The sequence below is a fragment of the Eschrichtius robustus genome, chromosome 16 (genome assembly GCF_028021215.1).
Source record: "Eschrichtius robustus isolate mEscRob2 chromosome 16, mEscRob2.pri, whole genome shotgun sequence".
Taxonomy (NCBI): Eukaryota; Metazoa; Chordata; class Mammalia; order Artiodactyla; family Eschrichtiidae; genus Eschrichtius; species Eschrichtius robustus.
Genome location: NC_090839.1, coordinates 40736028 through 40758590, shown reverse-complemented (window position 1 = coordinate 40758590; position 22563 = coordinate 40736028). Strand labels below are relative to the sequence as shown.

The 22563-nt window shown below is 39.6% G+C and overlaps 1 protein-coding gene across 2 annotated transcripts in view; it reads right to left on the bottom strand.

Annotated features, from left to right (window-relative positions):
* Positions 1 to 383: 383 nt before the first annotated feature.
* The window catches only part of BTBD3 (BTB domain containing 3), a 36023-nt gene continuing 13843 nt past the window's right edge, over positions 384 to 22563 (bottom strand). The window contains exons 2-6 of one of the 2 annotated variants that reach the window (XM_068566034.1): positions 21114 to 21211; positions 6210 to 6489; positions 5637 to 5727; positions 4947 to 5065; positions 384 to 1924 (exon numbers count right to left, since the gene is read on the bottom strand). In XM_068566034.1, coding sequence (XP_068422135.1) covers positions 892 to 1924; positions 4947 to 5065; positions 5637 to 5727; positions 6210 to 6489; positions 21114 to 21201 — 1611 coding nt within the window. In that variant the 5' untranslated portion in view covers positions 21202 to 21211 and the 3' untranslated portion in view covers positions 384 to 891. The remainder of the gene's footprint in view (positions 1925 to 4946; positions 5066 to 5636; positions 5728 to 6209; positions 6490 to 21113; positions 21212 to 22563) is intronic. The other variant, XM_068566035.1, reaches the window with a different exon arrangement.

The window sequence follows — 22563 nt, the reverse complement described above, 5'->3', positions numbered from 1 at the left end:
AGGGAAAAGGGTCTGACTTTTTCAAACTCTGTATTATAATATGTCATCAATTAAAGTATTTGTCGTATGGGACTTTTTTAGGCTTCCTTTTAAAACCATTTTAGTTTAAATTAATAGGCCTGCAACTTTTTCCTAATGACAATAAAATTTTATAATTTAGTTACTTCTAAAAGAAGTCTCTGTACTGCAATATTCTGTCTTCTAAACTAAAAGAATATAAATCTGTTTGTAGCAAAAGTCATGACCTAAAACTTCAAATTTCTTACTTGCTTACTTTACATTGACACTTTGCAGCTTAAAATTTAACAATCTTATGAATTTAGGACTTAAGAAAAAGCAATGCCCAAAAGTAAAATATTTAAAAGGAAATAAAATAAGAAGGTAAAGGTGACTACTGTCTACCTTCTAAATTATTAATTATGAAGCAAAACGTTTTTCAAAATTGTACACTGAGGTTTATCTGATTTTCGGGAAGTGAGAGGTTCTGTTCAAAAATAATTCTTGTTATTGTTATTTTAGACTATTTATTCCTATTTAAAATAAAGCCCAAAAGGGAATTTGAGGTGATCTGAAAATCTTCCTAAGAGGGACAAAACTGGGAGGTCAGTGGGGCAGTTGGAAAAGAACTCAAAAATCTCCCCAGATGTATAGATCCAACTCTAAGAACCACAAGCCTTGATGAGAACTTGGCTCTTTTAGGCATAGAGTTAAAAGCTGAATGCCGCATTTTTGCCTGTACATAATTAAAAGGTTGAAAGAAATTAGAACCTGCCTACAGCTCTGTTCATTACAAATTACCTGCGCTGATCGCATATCTGCAGCTGAGCTAAGCATCAAGCAAGGAGGAGTGTGGTGTGCACCTCAGAGCCCACACTGCTCCGGGAAGCGTGCTCAAGCGTAGAATATAAGTTCGGGGATCTGCCCCCCCTGCACCCCGGTGCCGTTGGTGCTGTCCGACGAGCACTGGAACTGGACGGTGACTTTGCCACACTGAACTTCCGTCATGCCTTCCTGTCCAAAGTAGCTGAGCTCATTGCCGTCCAGGATCACACTGGCCGTGTAGAAGGTGTCCGGCTCAATCTGCACCGGGTACTCAAACCACACGGGGAAGGTGTTGCTGGAGCCGTCTGAGAAGTACTTGCTCAAGTTCTGCCCCAGGACGACGCCCTGCCGCTTGAGTTCGATCTTGGCGCTGTACTCGGCCGAGCCGCAGCTGGAGCCGTACAGCCCGAAGCCCGCGATGAACACCCTCTTGTCGACGGCGAACTGGATGCTGTCGCAGCGGCCCCGGTAGCGCCACTGGTTGCTCCGGTAGGCGCACGACTGGAAACGGTGGCAGCGCTGCGGGACGAGGCCCTTGCGGGCTTTGCTCACGAACTGCAGCTCGGGCTTCTTGGCCGCGGTGTACCAAAGGAAGATGTCGTTGGTCTCGTTCAGAGTTAAGACTCCAGACTGTGCAGCACCGTTTGCAAAATCGTCCAGGGCCATGGTCGGGATGCGGATCAAGTAAAGCGCCTTCCCGAGGACCTTGCGCTTGTTTTCAATGCTCAAAGCCAGATCTTGTCGCTGGCATTCCACTTCAGCCCAATTGAGAGCTGCCTCGAAAACCACAATTTCTTTGGCATTCAGAGTTTCCCTGCGGAGGATACTTTCTAGTGTCTGGAAGTCAATATCACAGAACCCCTCAGACTTGAGAGCGAGCTCGGCCTGGGCGTCGATCACCTCCCAGCACCGCTGGGTCAGGTCCGGCTCCTCAAACAGGCAGCTCTGGGACAGGAGGACACAGGCGTTCTTGGCGCTCAGGCTGGTCTCCAGGAAATTGACGCAGGCCCGGGCAAGGTGAGGGACGATGTACTTTTTGGCAGCATAAAGAGTGGCCAAGACTGTGTCAGCAGCCAAGTCAATTTCATCACAATAGATGTATCTGTAAGAAAGAGTGCTGCATGTAAATGGAATTTTCACAAAAATGAGCGTGTCCAGTGAGAAAAGATGTAACTACTTTCAAGTTAGTTCCAAGAAAATCATCTTATGGGACAGTTATTACAAACATGATTAGACATTAAAGCAACATCTGAAATACATTCATAAGTTATTAATATTTCAACTTAGTAGCAACTTTGTATTATTAAAGACATTAACTTCATGTAACCATTCTAGCCTGTATTTTAAAGCTACAAAAAATAGAAGATACCAGAACTGTTTGAGAAAGGACTGAAATCAAAAATAGTGAATATGAGGAAAAAATATAGCAAAATTCTATTGTATATACTATACTATATTTAGTTAAAAATAACCCCCATATGTTTTAGGAGAAATATATGTATGTAGACTTACTTAAAAATGTTTCTGCAAATTCAGATGGAAACAAGTATCTTTAATATCAACACTATAATGTTAGCAATGATTGCATCTTGACGCTATTATATAAGAATGACTTGAATTTTCCTTAAACACAAAACAAAACCTGATCTTAAGATATTTTTCAAGTAGTTCCAAGTTCAGTAGACTTTTAAATATGGGCTCCAATGCTATCTTCCAGTTAACTTTACATAGAATCCAACGCAGGCTTTGTATCTGGCTTTTTTTTTTTAAACTCTAAATTCTTTCTTCTCCCCCACACATTCCTTCCACCTTCAGAATTAAAGAATACATTATTTCCAGATATACTTAAAAAACAAAGTAAGAAAGTCTAAGTATGCACTATTTGTGTGCTTCTGTGAAGTGTCCCCATTTCAGGAGATAAGATACTTCTTATTGTTTTGGGGGACAGTGGCAGTCTCCCAAGATGGTATGTAAAGATAGAAATCATCTGCTTCTTTTAGATGCTGTGGCTAAGAGATAGTAAGAACTACACATGAGTAAAAAATACATACTAATAACATAATTAAAAAATTTTTCTAGCTAAGGTGTTTATTAGCTACTTGCTGTGACATTTTCCTTAGTGAAACACATATAACAGGAAATAAGCAATAGCTTCTGTAAGAAAGTACAAAAATATAAGAATGGCAATGAGAAAAATGACCACAATCATGAATGGAACCTGAATTTTTTTCTCCCAGGAAGCCCTTACTCTTTTCTGATAGACTAAGCCAGCCACTGGCAAGATGGCAAGACTGCTCGACTAAATACCTGCAGCACCAGGACCGTGGGGAGGATTCTGCAGCACGGTCAGCACTTTGTAGCTCTTACCCTGGAACTGGCAAGTGAGCAGTCTTCCCTTTTTCTTGACAGCCCCCTTTCCAGGAGTACTGGCTACTCACCCACAATGCAGGGGTGAGGAAAACCTGGCCTCCGCTATCCCAGGCAACCACGCTGTGCTGATCAAGCACAGCACGACAGTAAATGGCACCTGCTACATTTCTGATTCTTACCACTTTATGTGGACTGCTCATGTAATTTTAAAAAGCTGTATCAAGATATATTCTAGGCAACACATTTATAAGAAAAGATGCCTGTCAAATGATGAATCAAATGGCTTAGGTGAAATGGAATTTTGTGACTCGTAACTCAGGTTTCCTAATTATGTACATATATCTGCGGCAACACAACAGTCTACTTGACTACAGTGATGCCAAAATGCCAAACTAGTGTCAGCATTCTCCTCTGCAACAGAAATAATGTCAAATATACAAAGCTAACTTCACTGGGGAAAAAAACAACACACAAAAATCGCTACAGGTAAAATTGAGTTCCGTATGTATATCTCTAAAACATTACCAAGGTCACAAAGTGTCTGTTCGTTAAAAGTAGTGGATTAGTTTATGTTTTGGTACTTCACGTGCTCACTTGCCTTTAATTTCCCTATCTCCCACTATGAAAGTTCTAGAGAGCAGCAAATGGATTTCAAAACTATACTACACATAAAGAATTAAACACTTTAAAGTTCTGGAACTAACTATAATACTTATTTTTCAGTAGGCAGAAGACAATATATATCAACATTTTAAATGTTTGTGGGATTACTGTCCAACTTGTTGACCCAATGAATAATTTTTTTCAACAAACATTGTAATTTATTCCAGTGACTCAAAATCCCCACAGCAGCAGGTAACCTTGAACTCTGATACACTTTGGTGTGCTAGAATGAGAATCAAGAAAAATCACCTAAATATTACTTAGAATAATCACTGGACCCTAACCACACAGTAGACTATGACACTGTCCAGCACCAACACAGGTCACAGAAGTAGATTCTGTTTATCTGGTTAACATTTACTGGATTCTGAAAAAGACCCATGAGAGAGAAAACTATTTTTTAAATAAATTTATATCTTATAACTTTACATTTCTTTATGACCAATTGAAGTTTTTCTGAACAAATCCATATAAATCTATAGAAAATCATTCATCTTCCAAAAATTTCTCCTCTACTACAAAATGCAAATGTCTCTTATCCTTGAGAAATAGTATCTGACTTCATGTGAGAGCATGTGTATGTATGTGTGCATCAAGATCAGACAATTTCAACAGATAGTAAGTTTTATATTTGCTGATAGGAGACAATAACTCCTAGAAAACTTAAAAACCTCCTAACTGGTGGTATTTAAATAATGTATATAATTTCTGGAATTGTGAAGCAAAAATATAATTTATGTCTTTTTAAAGACTTCTTCACACACAATACTTTCAGAGAGAACATGCTCTATTAGATAACACACCAGAAAGTTTTTCTTTAATTATAAGTCATTAAAAATGAAATCACTATACGTGCCACTTGCCCCCAAATTCCATGCCAAGGTGTGATTGTAAACGTCTGCTTCATTCCACATGCTCCCCATGGAAAGATGCACAGGAGTTTTCATCAAAAACATTTACAAGGTAAGCAGCACCCACTTTCTTCATCAGTCTCTCTTTTCTATTACCTGGAAGTTATACTTAACTGTGAAGCCATAAGAGCACAAAAACAGCATAAACAAACTCTTTCCAAACATACGCAAGATGCTTACTTCAGCATAGCGAGAAAAGCAGCAGGGTCGACATCTGGTATACGGATCTCATCTTTGTCCTCGGCAAGTTCTCCGTAAAACATTGCATGGAAAACAGAGCTCCCAACAGCTAAAACATACTGTGGAGAAAGGGAAATCTTATTTCATGCACTAAATTGAAAACATTTTCAGCAAATCAATCCAGAAAAACAACTCTAAGCAATCAGCTTTAGTGGACACAGAGCACCTAACACCTGCTCTACTGACAAAGCCAAGGAAGGTACAGTGGATCCGGCCATGAAAGCAAAAGACAGAAGTTCACGCAAACCAGTCTCTATGCTGCTAATTATCAAGGCTTTAACAGACTGATGCCCAAGTTCCTTCATTATAAAATAAATAAAATAAAAGCTTATCTAACTGATTTCTAGGAGAAGGGTAAACATATGACTTTCCTAACCTATCACAACAACTTCCCATGACTGTAGAGTTAAGAGGGCATGTTTTTGTGTGAGACATAAAGCAGGGTAGAAGGAAACAAAGAAAAAAATTAAGCGTGGCCAAGGCCCTCTGGAGACGCTGCGCTTTCTCTGTGATCGGGTGAAACACGCACTGCCTGCCATTGGCAAGCTGCCCACCCCAAGTTCCAGGCTCACGGAGAGGGTCCCTCTTTGTAAATCTCAGTACTAAACGAGTAATGCATCTGTTGCTTACTTTGTGTCCTGGCAACCGCTGAGTCCCACCTGGTGGCCCAACCACAAAATGTACATCTGCCATCAAATCATTATTGAACATCACTGCATTTCTGTAAACAGAGGCAATTCATTAATTCACAGCGTTTTAACACCCCCTCCCCAACATACAAAACCCACAAAAGGTTCACAAGCTAAACAACAGTTTAATAACTTCAGGGTAAAGCTACAAATAAAGGTTCCAACTATACAACTGCGTTTGTAATCACTGCAAACACATGGAAGTAACTGAAGTTTAAAAAAAAAGTTATCCAAACTTTTCTTTAGACTTAAGGACAAATAAAAGGTTTCTATCTTCTATAACCCACAGACACAACCCTGTCACCTAAATGTTACAGCTTACAAAAACATTTTTATCTAAGAGGAAAACAGCTGTACTATTCTGGAAAAGATACAAGGCAGTTTTCCATTACCAATAAAGCTTCTGGGAAAAGAGGAAACACAGATTTATGTTAAAATACATTACACGTTGTGCAAAAGCAGAAACTTCAACACAGGAAAACTTTTAAAGTAAATATGCTGGCCCGGCACTTACCTCTCTCTAATGGTGGGATAAAGACCCTGCCAATTCGGGGCCGGAATAAGGTTGTTGTTACTGAGATTCTGCTGGTGGTACTGCTGGACAGTGGTGCTGCTGGAGTTGGCTGTTTTTTTTCGGGGGAATATATCAGCAGCCATCTTCTTCTTCTTTTTAGTCTTCAAGGTAATTATTTCATAACAAACTGGAGGCAACTTGCTGCTGCTGCTACTGCTGCTGCTGCTACTGCTGGGATTTGTTTTCTTCGAGCTTTTCTTGGATCTGTTCTTTACCGTCTCTGGAAGCATCAAGAAGAAGGTGAGACATTTCATGTTCTTTTCCTTGTCATCTACCATGAGTACAGTAGGTCTCTCTTTATAGCCAGATATTCCAAATCGGTGTGAGCATCAAGGAAAAGAGGCTAGCACGAGCTAAGATGAGAACAGAAACCAGCAAGCTGATATTTTGCTTCTTTTCTCAGCCGGGCAAGGTGACCTTTTTACTATGTTGAATTAGAAACTGGCTTTAAGTTTTATCCAGTACTGGGTCTGTTAAATACATCCCCATCATGATTCCTGTTTCTCTTATTTGCTCATAAAAATAACCCAGTTTCCTAGATCACCTGAAAATGCTACACTGAGCAAAGGTGACAGGCAGAGAGCCGTAGCACTTGTTTTCTGAATTAGGTTAGCAAGATGTGCTGGAGCCGCGTGAGTCTGTTCGGCCGGCTGAAGTTGTGTGGTGAATGGATCGGAGGAGAGTAGGTATTACAGCCCTGCAGATGGAGTCAGACAGCCAGTGCTCGGAGCCAATAGCTGAAGTCACCAGTCATGATTGGACCAAGCAAAACAGTGACACCTATTGTAGTGTGCATAGTTCTGATATTAAAGGAACAGCAGTTGCATTCTCTTGGCTACTATATTATTGTACATTTAAATAAGATAAACAACCAATGAAATATATTGGAAAACAGGAAGAGAAGAGTTTATGTCCACAGATTTTTCTTCAGTAGATGTGCATTTTTATTCCCCCAGTTAAACAAGCAGGGACTGATATCTACTCTGTTTCTAGTAAAATCTTGATCCCGGCAGCATTTAGTTTCTAGTACTTCAAACAAAATCTTCCATTCTACCAGCTAAAAGGGATTATTAATAGCAAATCCATATTAAACACAATTATTACAGCTTAATGGGAAGGAATGAAATTTTTCTTTTTCCTTTTTTAGTCTCTTTGAATGCAAGTTATAGTCTAGTACAAATAAGAGATGAGGTCATGTGTTCATTTTACCCCCCAGTGTCTTCTAGCTCCTATAATGATCTTTGACAGGAGTCCCAGATCACAAAATACTGTTAATTAGACTAAAATGATACCAGTTGCTTTAGCTGCACTGAAACATAAGACACATTCTGGATGTAAAGATAAGATTCAAATGAGACAAACCTGGTAATCAGTGTTTAAAGGCTGTAATTCACTGAAAATATGTGAAATGGGGCCCTGTTTAGGACTTCAAAAAAATCCAACCTAAATGTTATGGTTACATTTAGCCTCATCACACTTTTAAAAGAATGTAATTCACAAATTCTAACACAAAACCAATAATAAGGCTACCCAAAATGATACATGTTCCAATGCTGCACAGTTAAGATGCAAACAGGTTCTCTCAGCTTTGAATCAGAACAGTACTAACCACTACATGGTTTTCATAGATGTGAATCCTCCAACGTTTCTAGCTTTGCTGAGTAAGGAAAAACCAAAACACCTGCTGCGGGTTCCACACATGCGCATGCATTTCTAGGGGGGCCTAATGAGGAGAATGAAGCACTATCACTCCTACTGGTTTGAAGGGCGGCAGCCACGCGCTGCCCCCACCTGACGCACCTTCATGACCACCGCCCTGCCTGCTGCACCACATCCATCTGAATAATGAGTTCCTGAGAGTGAGGGCCCAACAAATGGGAGCTTTGGTTGCTGTTATAACCGACAATCTACTAAAGATAACGCAACTGAAATCAGACATGAAATCCCTGGGACCCGGAATCACTAAACTGAACCAAGGAATATCCTCTTTATTGTCATCATTATTATTCTTAAACCTGTTTACAAAGCCACTGCAGGACAGACTGTGTGCAAAGAGAACCATGGTCTTTAGCACAGGTTGTTCACCCCCATTTCATACAAACCCTGAAGTGCCACTTATTTACAAGTACCGTATTCCCAGTCATAGGGCTAACACACACACACACATACACACACACACTTCCAAATGCCTGCAAACACACTTCACCACACAATGTGTGTGTGTGTGTGTGTGTGTGTGAGAAACAGAGAGAGAGAAAGAAACACATGGAGAAAGGCACGAAGAAGAAACAAGTGAGTTCCTATTAGAGCTAATTTTTCAGAATATGATTAAAACCAAAGGATTTCTCTCCTGCTCAAGTGCTACTGAACTTCCTGACCATCACCATCCTAGAAAAGCCCCCAGGACAGGGAGCTCCTTTTGACTGGGATTAATTCCCTGTGTACTTCTAACAAACCTAGTAGCCGGCTCCTTCGGGTCAGAAGTAATCAAGTAGAATGGAAGGGAAATGAAGCGTTTTGAGACAGACTTACCAGCAGCTGGAAAGACAAACACAAGAGCTTAGAAGTTTTGTGGTTTTTATTCATTTTGCATATAGTTCAACAACCTTCACCAGAAAAGCCTCCAAAAAACACTGCTCTTTTACCGCTAGAATAAAGGAAAAAGTGCACGTAATAGTTTAAGAAAGAAAATTATATAATATTTTAGAAAATGTTCTTTATAAAATTAAGTTTCAGTTATTTAGAAAATTAAGTTTTGTGGAGAAGCTTGGAAATATGAATTAAACTGGAATCACCTAGAACAGTGCTGCAAAGAGGGGCCTTGTCCTTATTCACGGATGTGGGGACCGATGAGCACGGCTCTCTTAAAGACATGTTTTTAACTACAAAAAATAATCCAGTTTTTTAAAGAACAAGAAAGATATTTTAATTTTTGTAGCCAATTTGGAAAGGCATGAAAATGTTAATAAAATCAAGACAATGAAAAGCTTGCTGAGAGCCACCTTTTCTTACCACGATAATAAGGCAGTTAATATAAGGTCCCTGCTACTGCAGGTGTGGTCGAAGGGGCAGCAGCAGCACCTCCTGGGAGCCTGTTAGAAACCCATGACCTCAGCCAGACTCTGCATCAGAATCTGTATTTTAACAAAACTCTCCAAGTAATCTATATGACATTCAAGTTTGAGAAAACCTCATACACATGACTAAGGGAATGTTACAAGGTCTTCCCAATGTTCCAGTATCAACATCTGGAGCCACGTTTCACATTCATTTCAAGTGAATGGACAAATAATTCAAAATAATTTAATTTTGAACCTTCGTGTCTTGTTCTGAAATTCTGATTAGCCCCTAAGTGTCAAATTCTATGATTCAGATGTGTAGACAGCCAACTGACAGGTCCCCAAATATTTTTCAATTCTCAGGAAAAGAAGCTCAAGCCCAAATTATTTTAAAGGGCAGTGACAGAGACAATTAGTGGGAAAAATAAAGGATTAAAAAATGCCAAGTGTGAAACAGATGAACCACCTAATATTTTAAAATATTCTATTTCAAAAAATTAGCACTGTGGTACAGCACAATTAGCAATCAAATAGTCTGGTTCAGTCCTGGCTCAGCCACTAAAAACTAAAGAGTTGTGTGTGTGTTGGGAGGGGGAGGGACGGAGAGTGTCAGGACAAATCATTTAGCCTTTTAAAGCGCCTACACAATGAAGAGGTTCATCCAGAATTGATGAGTGTTTCTCAAACTTTACCCTCATTCCACAGCAAGAAATCCATTTTGTATTCAGACCCGGTACTAACACACATAAACACATATATCTATATACAAATGGAAAGAAGGTCACAAAACAAAACTTATGCTTAGCATGTTATGAAACACTCTGATATTTTCTGTTTTATTCTTTTCTTTTTAATGTTGGTTTTGATACAGTCCATTGATTTCATGACCACAGTTTAAGTCTGGTCTAGATTATTTCCAAGGACTTTTAAGGCTTAACATCCCAGGGTTCTTTCCTATCAGGAATTTGGACTAGGGGCCACCAGACAAGGAAGAAGGCAAGGCTGCATCAACTTAATGGAGCCCATGAAACAAACCCCTCAAATCACATGCAAAATTGGGAGTTTGCATTTATTTTTCTGGAAAGAGAAGCCATATCTGTCTTTCAGAGTAACTCATGATGCAGAACATAATAAAATGTTATGGAAATCGCAGATTAATTTGAATAGTCAAAATATTCATCGTATCACTTTATTTTCTGCTTTCATTTCTATAGTCTATCTCATTAAACACAAATTATGGCTTCTTTCCCCCCCTTGAAATTAAATATAAATAGTTAAAATCCCATCTATTGAATCCGTAACCCATAAACATCACCCACTGGGTTGAAGAATAAAGAATACCAGCCTGGTATCTACTGTCAAATTTCACCTCTAAAATTTCTTTCTGACTAGCATACCACTTGTTCCTACATGTCCTGAATTTTAAAGCTGTTATGAGACATGGTTAATTTGCCCTCATAAAGTAAATAAATAGGTGAAGTCAAGAAGCCCATCCATCTTTTATGAAAGTATTCTCAAAATACAAACATGCTGATCACGCAGTGTATTAGGTGTCGGGCATGCAATGGTGAGCAAGATTAGGAACCAAGCTGAAAAGGTTAGCTAATAGCAGTGGATTTCAGATAATTTTAAAACTGCCGGAAAATTCAATCACCTTTATCTCTTCCCATTCAATTCCCGATAATAATAAAATTATGCACAGAATTAAGCTCACTTAGATCATCCTCTTCACCACTGGAAGGTTTGCCAGACATCCGGTCTTTATTTGGTATTACAGAATCTTGTTTATTCAGTTTGGGAACTTGAGTAAGGTTTGGAACTAAAAGGGACTATAGAAATCATTTAATGCAACTCTGTCCCACAGATAAGGTAACTAGGGGTCCAGAAGATTATGGGATTTGTGAAAAGTCCACAGTTAGGTTGTGGGGCAATGTCCAGAGTGGAGCACAGATTTCCTGACTGCTTGCTTAAATTGTGTCTGTTCCACTCGCTCTAATTTTCATCCACAGTAATTACACCACAATCTTATGTAATGCTTTATCTTCATATTTCTAATCTACTTTAAAAGAAAAACACATGTCCGAATTTACAGTTATGAAAACCGTGAACATATATATACTCTGTACCATGCAGGAAGCAACTGCTGGAAGAACGAGAGAGGGACACTTTCTGGGAAGAAATGGAGAGGGAACTGTAACAGGAAGGAACACAGGAGCGCAGCAGCCATGAGGAAGCCGCTCAGAAACAGAAGAGTCTCTCCAGTGAAAGGAAAATTAGAAAACCAGCCATTCACGGTTAACACCAACAAATGCGATGTCAACTACTAACAACGCTGGCAACTCTTGTTTAACTTGCTCTAACCCTGCACTCCTTGTCTGGACTTGTATTTGGTTTACCACAAGACACCTAAACAGCTACAGGGTGGACACCTCCAGAACCTAACAGAGGAGAGTAATATAACCTGATAAATTATGATGGAACAGTGTTTTGGTTTTGCTTATCTTTCTCTTCAGTACTGAGCAAAAGTTATGTTTGTGATTTGGGAGGTATAAAATATAAGTGACAAAATGGTGGCAATCCCTAAAGATAGCAACAGTTGCTGGAAAACAGACTATATGCATGCTAAATTTGGAAATAAATACAGTCAAGCATTGGGCGGCACCGTATAGTGAAAAACAAAAAGAGCCAATAACTAGCGAACTTAGGGTTAGTTACTTAGAATCTGTAAACCTCATTCTACTCATCTGCCAAATGGGGTGATTCTACCTAGCTCACCCCTTTCAGGTTTCTCCTGAAGGCAAGATGACATGTTTGTGAAAGCACTTTGATAAAAGTTGAAAACACTCTGCAAAGGTAAACTTCCACTATTAGTAACAATTGTACCCAAAGCAGAAAATATTTGTGATACAACTTTCCAAAACACAAAAACCCAAAGATTCATCTGGCTCCCTGCCCTCCTAATCTTCCTGGCTTACAGCTACTGACATTTCATCCACCTGCAGGCTTGCTCCAGCCCCACCAAGCAGGCCCCGGTTTGCTGTGGCTCTTGCTCAGATTTTGCAGGTGAGGTTCAATAACCAAGATCTCTGTCGTGCATTGTGATCAGGTCCCACACAATGCCCAATTGTGCACCTGGAACCCACACTCCAGGCTGGGTGTCCATTGGACTTCGAGACCACCTGTTGGTGGATACCCAGCTGTACCCACCTCCTGAGAGAGCCCAAAGCGGCAAGCAGTCCAGAGCCACCCAGCAATGTCTACACTAGCAACTCAATTTGGCCTCTCAACAATGACCCAATTTGAATTCTAGCACCAAGGGTGATGATAACTAAGACAAACACTTGGGCAAGGCATGCCTCTGTGTGGCTGGAGGGATGAGGCTCATGGGCTGTTTCACTAAGTACTTCCTATTCGCCACACAAAGTTCCAGTTAACCTTAAAATTGTACACTAAATTTGGAAAAAATGCCCAAAGGTAGAGTGTGACAATTCTTTGAAGGCAGGAACAACGATTCTTTTAAAATTTCATGTAGCAGTTAACATGATATTTGATGATTATAGCTATGTCTATGGGTACCTCGTTTGGACTATTATAAACAACTCATCTAAATGCCAAATCATTCTCTATCATATGTTAAATGAGGTGATCTTGAAAGGAACATATAAAATATATCATATGAGATACTCTAATGATAGGTATTTAAAAAAATACTATAAAGTCTTTTGTAAAGTTTAAGATCCTTTAGTAAACAAGATAATCAATTGCTAATTTTTATATACTCTGAGTGATCTCATGTTAAGTTTCCTTGTGTGTAAAAGTTGTTGACTACACAATATCTCTCTTATCGTTTCCAATTCTAGATTTCTAGAACTAAAGAATCTGTATAATGTTTGTCAGAAATAATGACTTATTTAATATAATTTTCTTTATATTTTAATATTATGATTATAACCAAAACCCAACTAAAACTCTATGTATGTATATATAGACATGTGCCACATTTTATTGGTTATAAGATTCCTTTTTCTCCCCCACTGCAACATTTTAACATCTCTGAAATTGGGCTGAATCTTATAATTGATGGCATTTTATGAGTATAACTTTAGGTTCCTCCCCTTTCTTGTTGGTACATAAAATAAAGGCATACCTTACAACTGATGGCACCTTACAATCAGTGAAATAAGGTAAAATATATATAACTCAACAGAAAAAAAGGGCTCTCTTCTTTAGGTTGGTTAATTACTCCCCTAACCAGGCAAGATGCCGGCTCAGAATTCTGGCTGAACTACATCAGAATAATTGAGCTTTCATTAACTAGTCATTTGATAAAGTATATAATCACAATTCTCAATTGAGACTGCTACTATGACAACCGATGATATGGTAAAAAGTCTACATGGAAATTCCAAAATGTGAATTTCCATTGCCAGGACTGGTAAGAGTTTCAGAATTAATACAATGTATTTCTACTAAATTCTCATGGCATACAACTATACATGTACATAAAACTCATTAATAGAAGCCTATTAACTCTCTGGGTAATATTTGCTAAAGATATTTTATCAATCAATCAATCAAAGATTAACCTACAACAATGTGATACACAGGTTAAACCTGGAGCTAAATGACTCGTTTGAAATTATTAGTAATTTTCAAACAAATAGAATCAATATTAAAATATTAGTCTTAAGAGGGAGAAATATTATTATATTACAATGATCCCATTATATGTATGACTTTCTCCTAGGTACTTGAAAACAATTTATCCAAAGAAAAGTAAAACCAGGCCTCAGGAGGTCTCTTCTGAGAAGGCCCGAAGGGGGGCTGTTCTGACCCAACAGGGGACATTAAACCTATTGGAAATTCTGGAAAGTACGACTCTGCCTGACCACAGCTGCGTTTTTTTTTCCAGGTCGGTTGTTGGCTTTAGTTGACAGAGGAGGAAAATATGTTTTAGTCAAATAAAAAATATTTTTCATAGATATTTTTTACTTTGCCTAGTATATTTTTTTCTGATATTAGGAAGATAATAACCAAAATCATCTCTACACTCAGATCATTCAAATTCAAAGGCGCTCTTCACTTATGTACTTAACCAAAGAATGCCTGGCTTTATTTGACAAAGTCACACTTTTCCAATGAGCACATGGAACAGGAAGAAAAAATCCTGACAACCTTCAAACCAACCTTCAAACCATTCTATATCAGTCCTGTTTATTCACAGGGTAGATGTAACAAACCAATTTCCCCAACATTCACAACTTAGTGAAAAAGCTCTGCAAGATAAAACAAGATTCCCAAACACAAGTCACTTCACTGTGCGTTTGCCCTCAGTCACGCTGGGGCACTTAGAAATGAGCACTGCTCTCCTCTCCCTCAACATAGTACAGCCCCCCAAAACACCTGAAGGAACGATATACATTATCTTAGATTAAAAATTTTTATCACTGTAAAATCAGTAGGATAGTTTTGTTAAAGGCGAGAAAAAACCAAAAACCAAAAAACTTTCATTTCCTATTTTTGCAAAGTCACATAGAAAAGACAAGTTACCAATTTTGTGTTTTGACTATCACCATACACGTATCCACAAGAGCCTCAGTTAATTACTATTTAATGAAATGCCTTCCTTCATTTTTACAATGTATGTGACTAGAATGAAATATAGTTATTTTAAGCAAACAATACAAGATCTAAAAATAAGAGATCTGCTATACTGAGAGAAATTGTGCTACAGGAAAACACAAACACATCTGAAATTACCAGGCATCTTCAAACCCAATTTTTAATATATCCTTTCTAGAGCAGAGACCACCAAATGAAAATGAAAAAAGCACATACATTTCTAAACTGAGTCACAAAAATGTGTTCTAACAAAAAAATCCAAGTAGAATTAGAAGCCTGTGATGGAGGGTTATTATAGAAACCAGCTTCTGGCAAAAACTCAAAGTAAAATCTGTTCTAAGTCCAAATAAAAAAAATATGTTTTACGCTTTCTTTCAATTAGCTTTAAAGTCTACAACTCCCCATGACTGTTGTGAAGGACACAATATAAAGGCACACTGTACTGTAAGTGTTGGCAAAACCCTTAACTATATCAACACCAAGTAACATTCAGAGACGACCACCATTTGCTGCAGGAAATAATTATTTGGCACCAATAAAGTACCCCTTGTTGCTTCTATCTCTCATGCTGTTCTAATCAGAATAAAAGTTGAGGGGTTTCTATACATAGTTTCATTGCATGTGTCAGAACTAAGAAAATAAGGTACTTTAAACAAAAATTCAATTCTAATAATATATTTAGCAAGCTTTTTTTTGTTTTTGTTTTTAATTAAGAGCTACTATAGAAGTAGGTCAGTACAACTGCCCAGAGGTATAGTATAAAATTTAGTTGCTCATAAAATAATGCTCAAGTAAGTTTCATTTAGAAAGTCAAGACTACTCGTGAAAATATGTTCTCAAATTTGGGTTTCCCCAATCTCTGCATCACACAACAATAGGTAGACAGTATTTACATGTGTACCTAAGTATAATGAGCAGATTAAAAGCATTCGAGTCAAAAATATATCTTCGAAAAGTGGCCACTCAACTATTAGTGCTCCAAATTTTTTAAGTAACACTCAGAGAAGCAATGATTTTACCACAGCCAAGAACTGCATAGACTCATACAAGATCCACAGTATTGATGATGACTGGAACCAAACCAAGGAAGAGTTGACAGTCTCTGAAAAGGGTGATCAACATTTACAGGAGTCAGGGCTCTGCATAAGCATTTTACTAGCCAGCTGCAGGGATGCCATGATCCACTGAGACTTCAGTACAGTAGACCTGGTTGATGCCAGTATTTGTTTAATGTAATACTCTCTCATAAAATTTAAAATATGGCATAAAAAGGAAATGAAAAGGGGTATTTATTAAGTGGCATGTGGCCAAGTTTTTAAAATTAATTAATTAGTTAATTAATTCATTTATTTTTGGCTGCGTCAGGTCTTCATTGCTGCACGCGGGCTTTCTCTAGTTGCGGCGAGCGGGGGCTACTCTTCGCTGCGGTGCGTGGGCTTCTCATTATGGTGGCTTCTCTTGTTGCGGAGCACGGGCTCTAGGAGTACGGGTTTCAGTAGCTGTGGCTCGCGCTCTAGAGCGCAGGCTCAGTAGTTGTGGCACACGGGCTTAGTTGCTCCGAGGCATGTGGGATCTTCCCAGGCCAGGGCTCGAACCCGTGTCTCCTGCATTGGCAGGCGGATTCTTAACCACTGAGCCACCAGGCAAGTCCCAGCATGTGGCCAAGTCTTAACCAACTACTCTGTGCTGCTCTTCCTAAAGAGGTTACCATGTGAAAGGAGGATGGTCTCACCTGTTGCTTCAGCATGCTAGGAGTGCAGACCAAGCATCTATCCAGAAAAAAAAGAAGAAATTCTGTCTCACCTTTCTCAGCGAGAGGAAGCCACACAGTTTGCAGTGCATTCTGGATCTCCATGACCTGACTCCAAGCCCTGTGACTTGTCCTCCTCATTCACTCACTTTGCAAACAAGACTATTCCTGAACTGAAATGATCCCACTGCTTCCTGCCATCCTCCCTGCCCTCTCTTCCTTAGAGCTCACCCGTCGGAAGCCTACCCATCCTTCACAATGCAGTCCACAGACACCTCAACAAGGAAGGTTCCCAGCCTCTCCACGCCGCACTTTCTCACATTTCATCCTGCCTTAGGTGGTCTGACTAGGTGAGTTCTCCGAGGGCCTCATCTCCATGCCTCCCAACAAGAGCTAAAAGCACCACACTCACACCTGGCTTACAATCATTCTGTAACAGGAACGATCAAGTCCAGCACTTATATAAGTCCATCTAGAACCTTAGATTGCATTGTGGAGTGCAACTGGTCCTGGGCTGACATGGTCTGAAACCGAGGGCTGTCAAGTTTCCAGCTGTCTGAGATGCAGGTTTACACGAGGTACAGTGGTAAAGAACTGAGACATCTGTGAACTGTGTCCTGAGGCTTCCTGAACATGTCTAAGCACAAATGTGGTTTTATAACATTGCATCCATCTAGCATCTAGTCCAACTGAAAATACTGAAGCACGACTTAAAGCAAGTCCCCATATGTGCTCAGAGCAAGGCTTTGCTTCATTAGAGTCTAAAATTTAATGTACTACAGATATTCACATAGTCAGAGAGAAGTATGGGCCAATGAGGAGCAAGACTCAGGTACCCAGGACAAAGCTGCCTTTATCAACTGGTCTCAATTCATGGCCTGGTATATTTATTTATAGCACCAGTAGAGAATTTTCTGATTTAATGAACTAGAAAGGATAATAAATTCTCAGCAATTCACTTGAAAGGAGGAAAGCAGTCATATGAATAATCTTAAAAAATGGATAATTAAGAAGACTTTTAAATGTGGCTTTGAAACGTGTTTCGTCTGTACTTAACACTGAATGCAAGAATTTCTATTACATTAGACACACCCAATCTTCAAACAAAGTAATAAAACACACCTGTGTGTTCAGGACTGAGTGTATGAATAGTCTAGAAACTCACCCCTACCCGGCAAACAAACCACACTGCTAGAGATGGGCAATGTCACATTTCAGATTACTGCAGAGCACAAGCACAAGCAGAAAAATGCACTTCTTAACACGGGTGTGTCTCGGTGAAACACTTTACTAAGAAGAACTGGAGTGTTAAGTAATCACATGTTTTATTTTTCTTCCCCCAAAATAAAGAATTCTCAACTTCGGTCTATATATCATCTTACGTTCCTGGAGTAAGCACAAATGGAAATGGTCATATCAATAGTGGAGGAGCTGAATACCCTAGCCATGGCTGCAAAGTCTCTTGCTGTGTTGGTGTGTTTATGAAAGGAAACTTACCAGCAGCAATGATTTTTAAAATCATTAGTAGGGTTGATAATGTAAACAAATTGTTAAAAGGTAATGGCTTGAATTGTGTGTTGGCAAAAAATATAGCTTGAATTTATAAGTAACGAGTTCAACCGGTTATAAAAGCACATTTTTTGGAAGGTGGGATGAAGTACACACAGTTTTGCGCCTGTTGGTTAAAGTGTGTGTGTCTTAACGTGTTAAGTATTTTAAGCAGTTCTGAATTGCACTGGTTCAGAAGGTACTTGAAGTAGATGCGGTGGCTGAGGCCCTCTGAAACCGCTCTGTGGCATCTGGCAGTGGTGACACATCACCAAAAGCCATCATGGGAGAGCCATCGGCTCCAAACAGAAAAGGGAGCCTTAAACAGATAAGGACTGGTCCACAGTCAGGCTCTGGGACTCTTGCCTTTTCACAATTGAAGCTGCTGGTTCCTAAGCCTGGACAGTCACTCCAGTGGACCCTAAGCAGCCAAAGTGAACAGCACTGAAGGACCTGTCAAGTGGCCTTGCCTTCCCTATGCCTCCCCACCCACACCTGGGGGCGGGGGGGGGGGGGGGGCAGAGGGATTTAGGAACAGTGATGAAACAGCTTGTGTGAATGCAGATTAGCTACTGTGCATTCCTTTGCCATGATCCAGGTATTATTTCATTGGGGAATCTCTATGAGATGCAGTAGTAAAAGCTGTTGATTTTATTAAATCTCAGCCCTTGAGTATACATTTTCTTAATATTCTATGTGATGAAATGGGAAGTATGCTTAAAGCACTTCTGGTAAAACTGAAATAGAACGGTTGCCTTGAGAAAATAATACTTGTGCAACTGTTTGTGTGAGAGCTGAACCAGCCTATTTTTTCATGGGACACCACTGCACTTGAGAAAATATGCAAAGTATGCTTATTCACACTTAGGTATTTAGCAGACATTTTCTCAAAAATGAATGAAATGAGCCTGTCACTTCAAGGAAAACTGACTATTTATTGCCAATAAAAAAGCAAAAGTTAGAATTTTGGAAATCTTGATTATGCCACCATGAGCTTGATAGCTTCCCAAGACTGGTAAAGACTTCTTAAAGACTGTTTCTGATTAACACGGGTGACATCAGGTAAATGTAATTTTTTATATTGTATAATGAAACATGTCAACATTTTAAAGATTTGCATAACTCAGTGAACCAATGTTTTCTGATAACAATGTTATTACATTACAGAATCATGCATATTGGTAAAAGGTCCATTCAAAGTACAAGACAGATCAATGGATTTTAGTATAACAGGAATACAAAAAGTTCACTGACAGTTTTAGATTCCACATAGCAATCAACCTTTAAGAAATTACTATCCAAGTTTTGTTGAGGTTATCATAGAATATCCACCATTATCTGAAAAGACTATTAAAATACTCCTTCCTTTTCCAGCTATATATCTGTATGAGGCCAGATTTTCTTCATAAGCTTCAATCAAAACATTTATTTTTTAAACAAATTAGTAAATACTAAATTTTTTTCTTTGTTTTCACTTCTATTCCAGTAAATATTAATAGAGATAACCCCTATAAACAAAAGCTCTTTGGGTTTCTTGAAATATTCAAGAGTATAAGAGTCCTGAGGTCAAAAAGTATAAGAAACACTGATGCCTCACCTGGCATCATAAGGAGTTGGGATTTTATTTTAAGTGTGATTGTGGTAAGCTACTAAAGGTTTTCAAAGAAGATCCTTTAAAAAAAAAAAAAAAAACTAAGTGATCAGGGCCAGGTTTTTAAACATACCTGCTTTTTGGTTCTACTCTACTAGAAAATAATAATTAATTCTCGGAGCATAATTCTCAACCATTTTTTTGCACATTAGGTAGACAGAATGGAGGACATGAGAAAATGACAATCTCTGACACAAAAAATTAACAGCAGTTGGGGCTTCCCTGGTGACACAAGTGGTTACAAATCCGCCGGCCAATGCAGGGCCACGTGGGTTTGAGCCCTGGTCCAGGAAGATCCTACATGCCGTGGAGCAACTTAGCCCGTGTGCCACAACTACTGAGCCTGCGCGCCACAACTACTGAGCCCACGTGCCACAACTATTGAAGCCCGCATGCCTAGAGCCCGTGCTCCGCAACGAGAAGCCACTGCAATGAAAAGCCTGCACGCCGCAACGAAGAGTAGCCCCCGCTCTCTGCAACCAGAGAAAGCCCGCGCACAGCAACAAAGACCCAACGCAACCAAAAATAAACAAATTAATTAATTAATTAAAAAAAAAACTTAAAAAAAAATTAACAGCAGTCAAGAGCTAATACAGCAGTGACTTTTCATTTAAAAATTGCTTTAAAAAAATTATTTATTTATTTTTGGCTGTGTTGGGTCTTTGTTGTTGTGTGCGGGCTTTCTCTAGTTGCGGCGAGTGGGGCCTCCTCTTCATTGCAGTGTGCAGGCTTCTCATTGAGGTAGCTTCTCTTGTTGCGGAGCATGGGCTCTAGGCGTGCGGGCTTCAGTAGTTGTGGCACGTGGGCTCAGCAGTTGTGGTTCACAGGTTCTAGAGCACAGGCTCAGTAGTTGTGGCACAAGGGCTTAGTTGCTCCGCAGCATGTGGGATCTTCCCGGACCAGGGCTTGAACCTGTGTCCCCTGCATTGGCAGGTGGATTCTTAACCACTGCACCACCAGGGAAGCCCTAAAAATTGCCTTTTCTTAAAAAGCTGGTGTTCAAACACTTCCTCAGCTTCATTCTTGAAACGATTTTAGAGGCTGTGCACGTTAGTAGGATTGTGATCCTCCTAGTTACCTTACATTCAGTAATTATACATTATTATATAAAGACTGTAAAATCAAACTACTGGTTGATCTGACCTCAAGCATCTGATTTTCCTATAACCCAACCCAAACGCCATTAGGTATTGACATCCCTAACAAACACCCACCTGGTTGAGCACAACACTGGCTGGTGATGATTTTGAGAATGTGTCGGGAGCTGTATGCTGGCCCAGAGTTCAGGATTGATTTTGGCATTTTGAGGAGTCTTTCACGGCAGTGACAGGAGAAAGCAGATAATAAAGTAATCCAGAATTTCAGGTAAGCATCATGGGCTGATCCCATAAGTCCCAAAGAAATACTTGTTGAATACTGTTAAATTAACTAGAAAATCTATTAATTCCTGTAAAGATATTCTACAGCATTTACTGAAATATGTGCTGAAATCCTTCAGGGGAGGTGTGGGGAGTCTGCAGAGAGACTGGTAGGGAGTGGGAGTGACTGCCCTTCCCTTTCCAGCAGCCAGGCCAACTTCTAGCTCCTACTCACCTCATCTCCTGAGGCTATAGGAGGGGTGAGGAAAGAAACCAGGAACAGGGAGGGAGCATTCTGGGATGCACCCCTGCCTGGGTGGGCATCTTACATGGGGGTGGGGGGAAGCGCTATGCAAAAGAGGAAGCAACAGCTAGAACAGCGGGTTTGGCATCTGAACCTGCACCTGGAGTGGGAGGTGCTTCTGGGTCCCTTCTCACATTTTTAATGTGGACAGTAAGATTATTTTAAGAAGAGAGGCCTGCTGAACCCTAGTTAAGAATTTTAGCATTTTCTAGACCTCCTAGGAATGTAGGTGATTCCCCAATAAGCCCCCCAAAACACATCTAAGTGTAGTTTGACTATTACACTTGACTTTCCACTACACGTCCCATGAACAAAGGTATGAAAATAGGTGGCGGTCTAGATGTGAGCCCTGTCTTTCAAGAGACCTACAGTGCAATGCCTGAAGGCCAAACTCAGTCCCTCACTACACAGTACGTGTGTTTGCTGGTGCTGGGTAGGCAAGATCACCACTTCCGAAAAACTGGATAATACAAGGTGGCAATTAAATAAAAAAAATCTCCACAATGAAAACAAATACTTACACAGGTCCTCAGCCCAGCTGTAGAACTAAAAAAAACAAGGTGTGTTTTCCAACCGGGCTATCCATTAACAACCTAAACTAAGGGATATTTTGCAATTCAGCAGCAGAAAGGCAGGTCAATGCTTTCCATTCAGTCTTGGCCAACACTACTGACTGTTTCGAGTTCACAATAAAATAAATTGTAGCAGTGGTAAGTCTTAAAGAATGAATCGTCACACTAACAAAGGACAAATACAGAGAGGGCAGAAAGCAGAAACAAGAAGAACTACAATCCCGCAGCCTGTGGAACACAAATCACATTCACAGAAAGATAGACAAGATGAAAAGGCAGAGAGCTATGTACCAGATGAAGGAACAAGATAAAACCCCAGAAAAACAACTAAACGAAGTAGAGATAGGCAACCTTCCAGAAAAAGAATTCAGAATAATGATAGTGAAGATGATCCAGAACCTTGGAAAAAGAATGGAGGCAAAGAATGAGA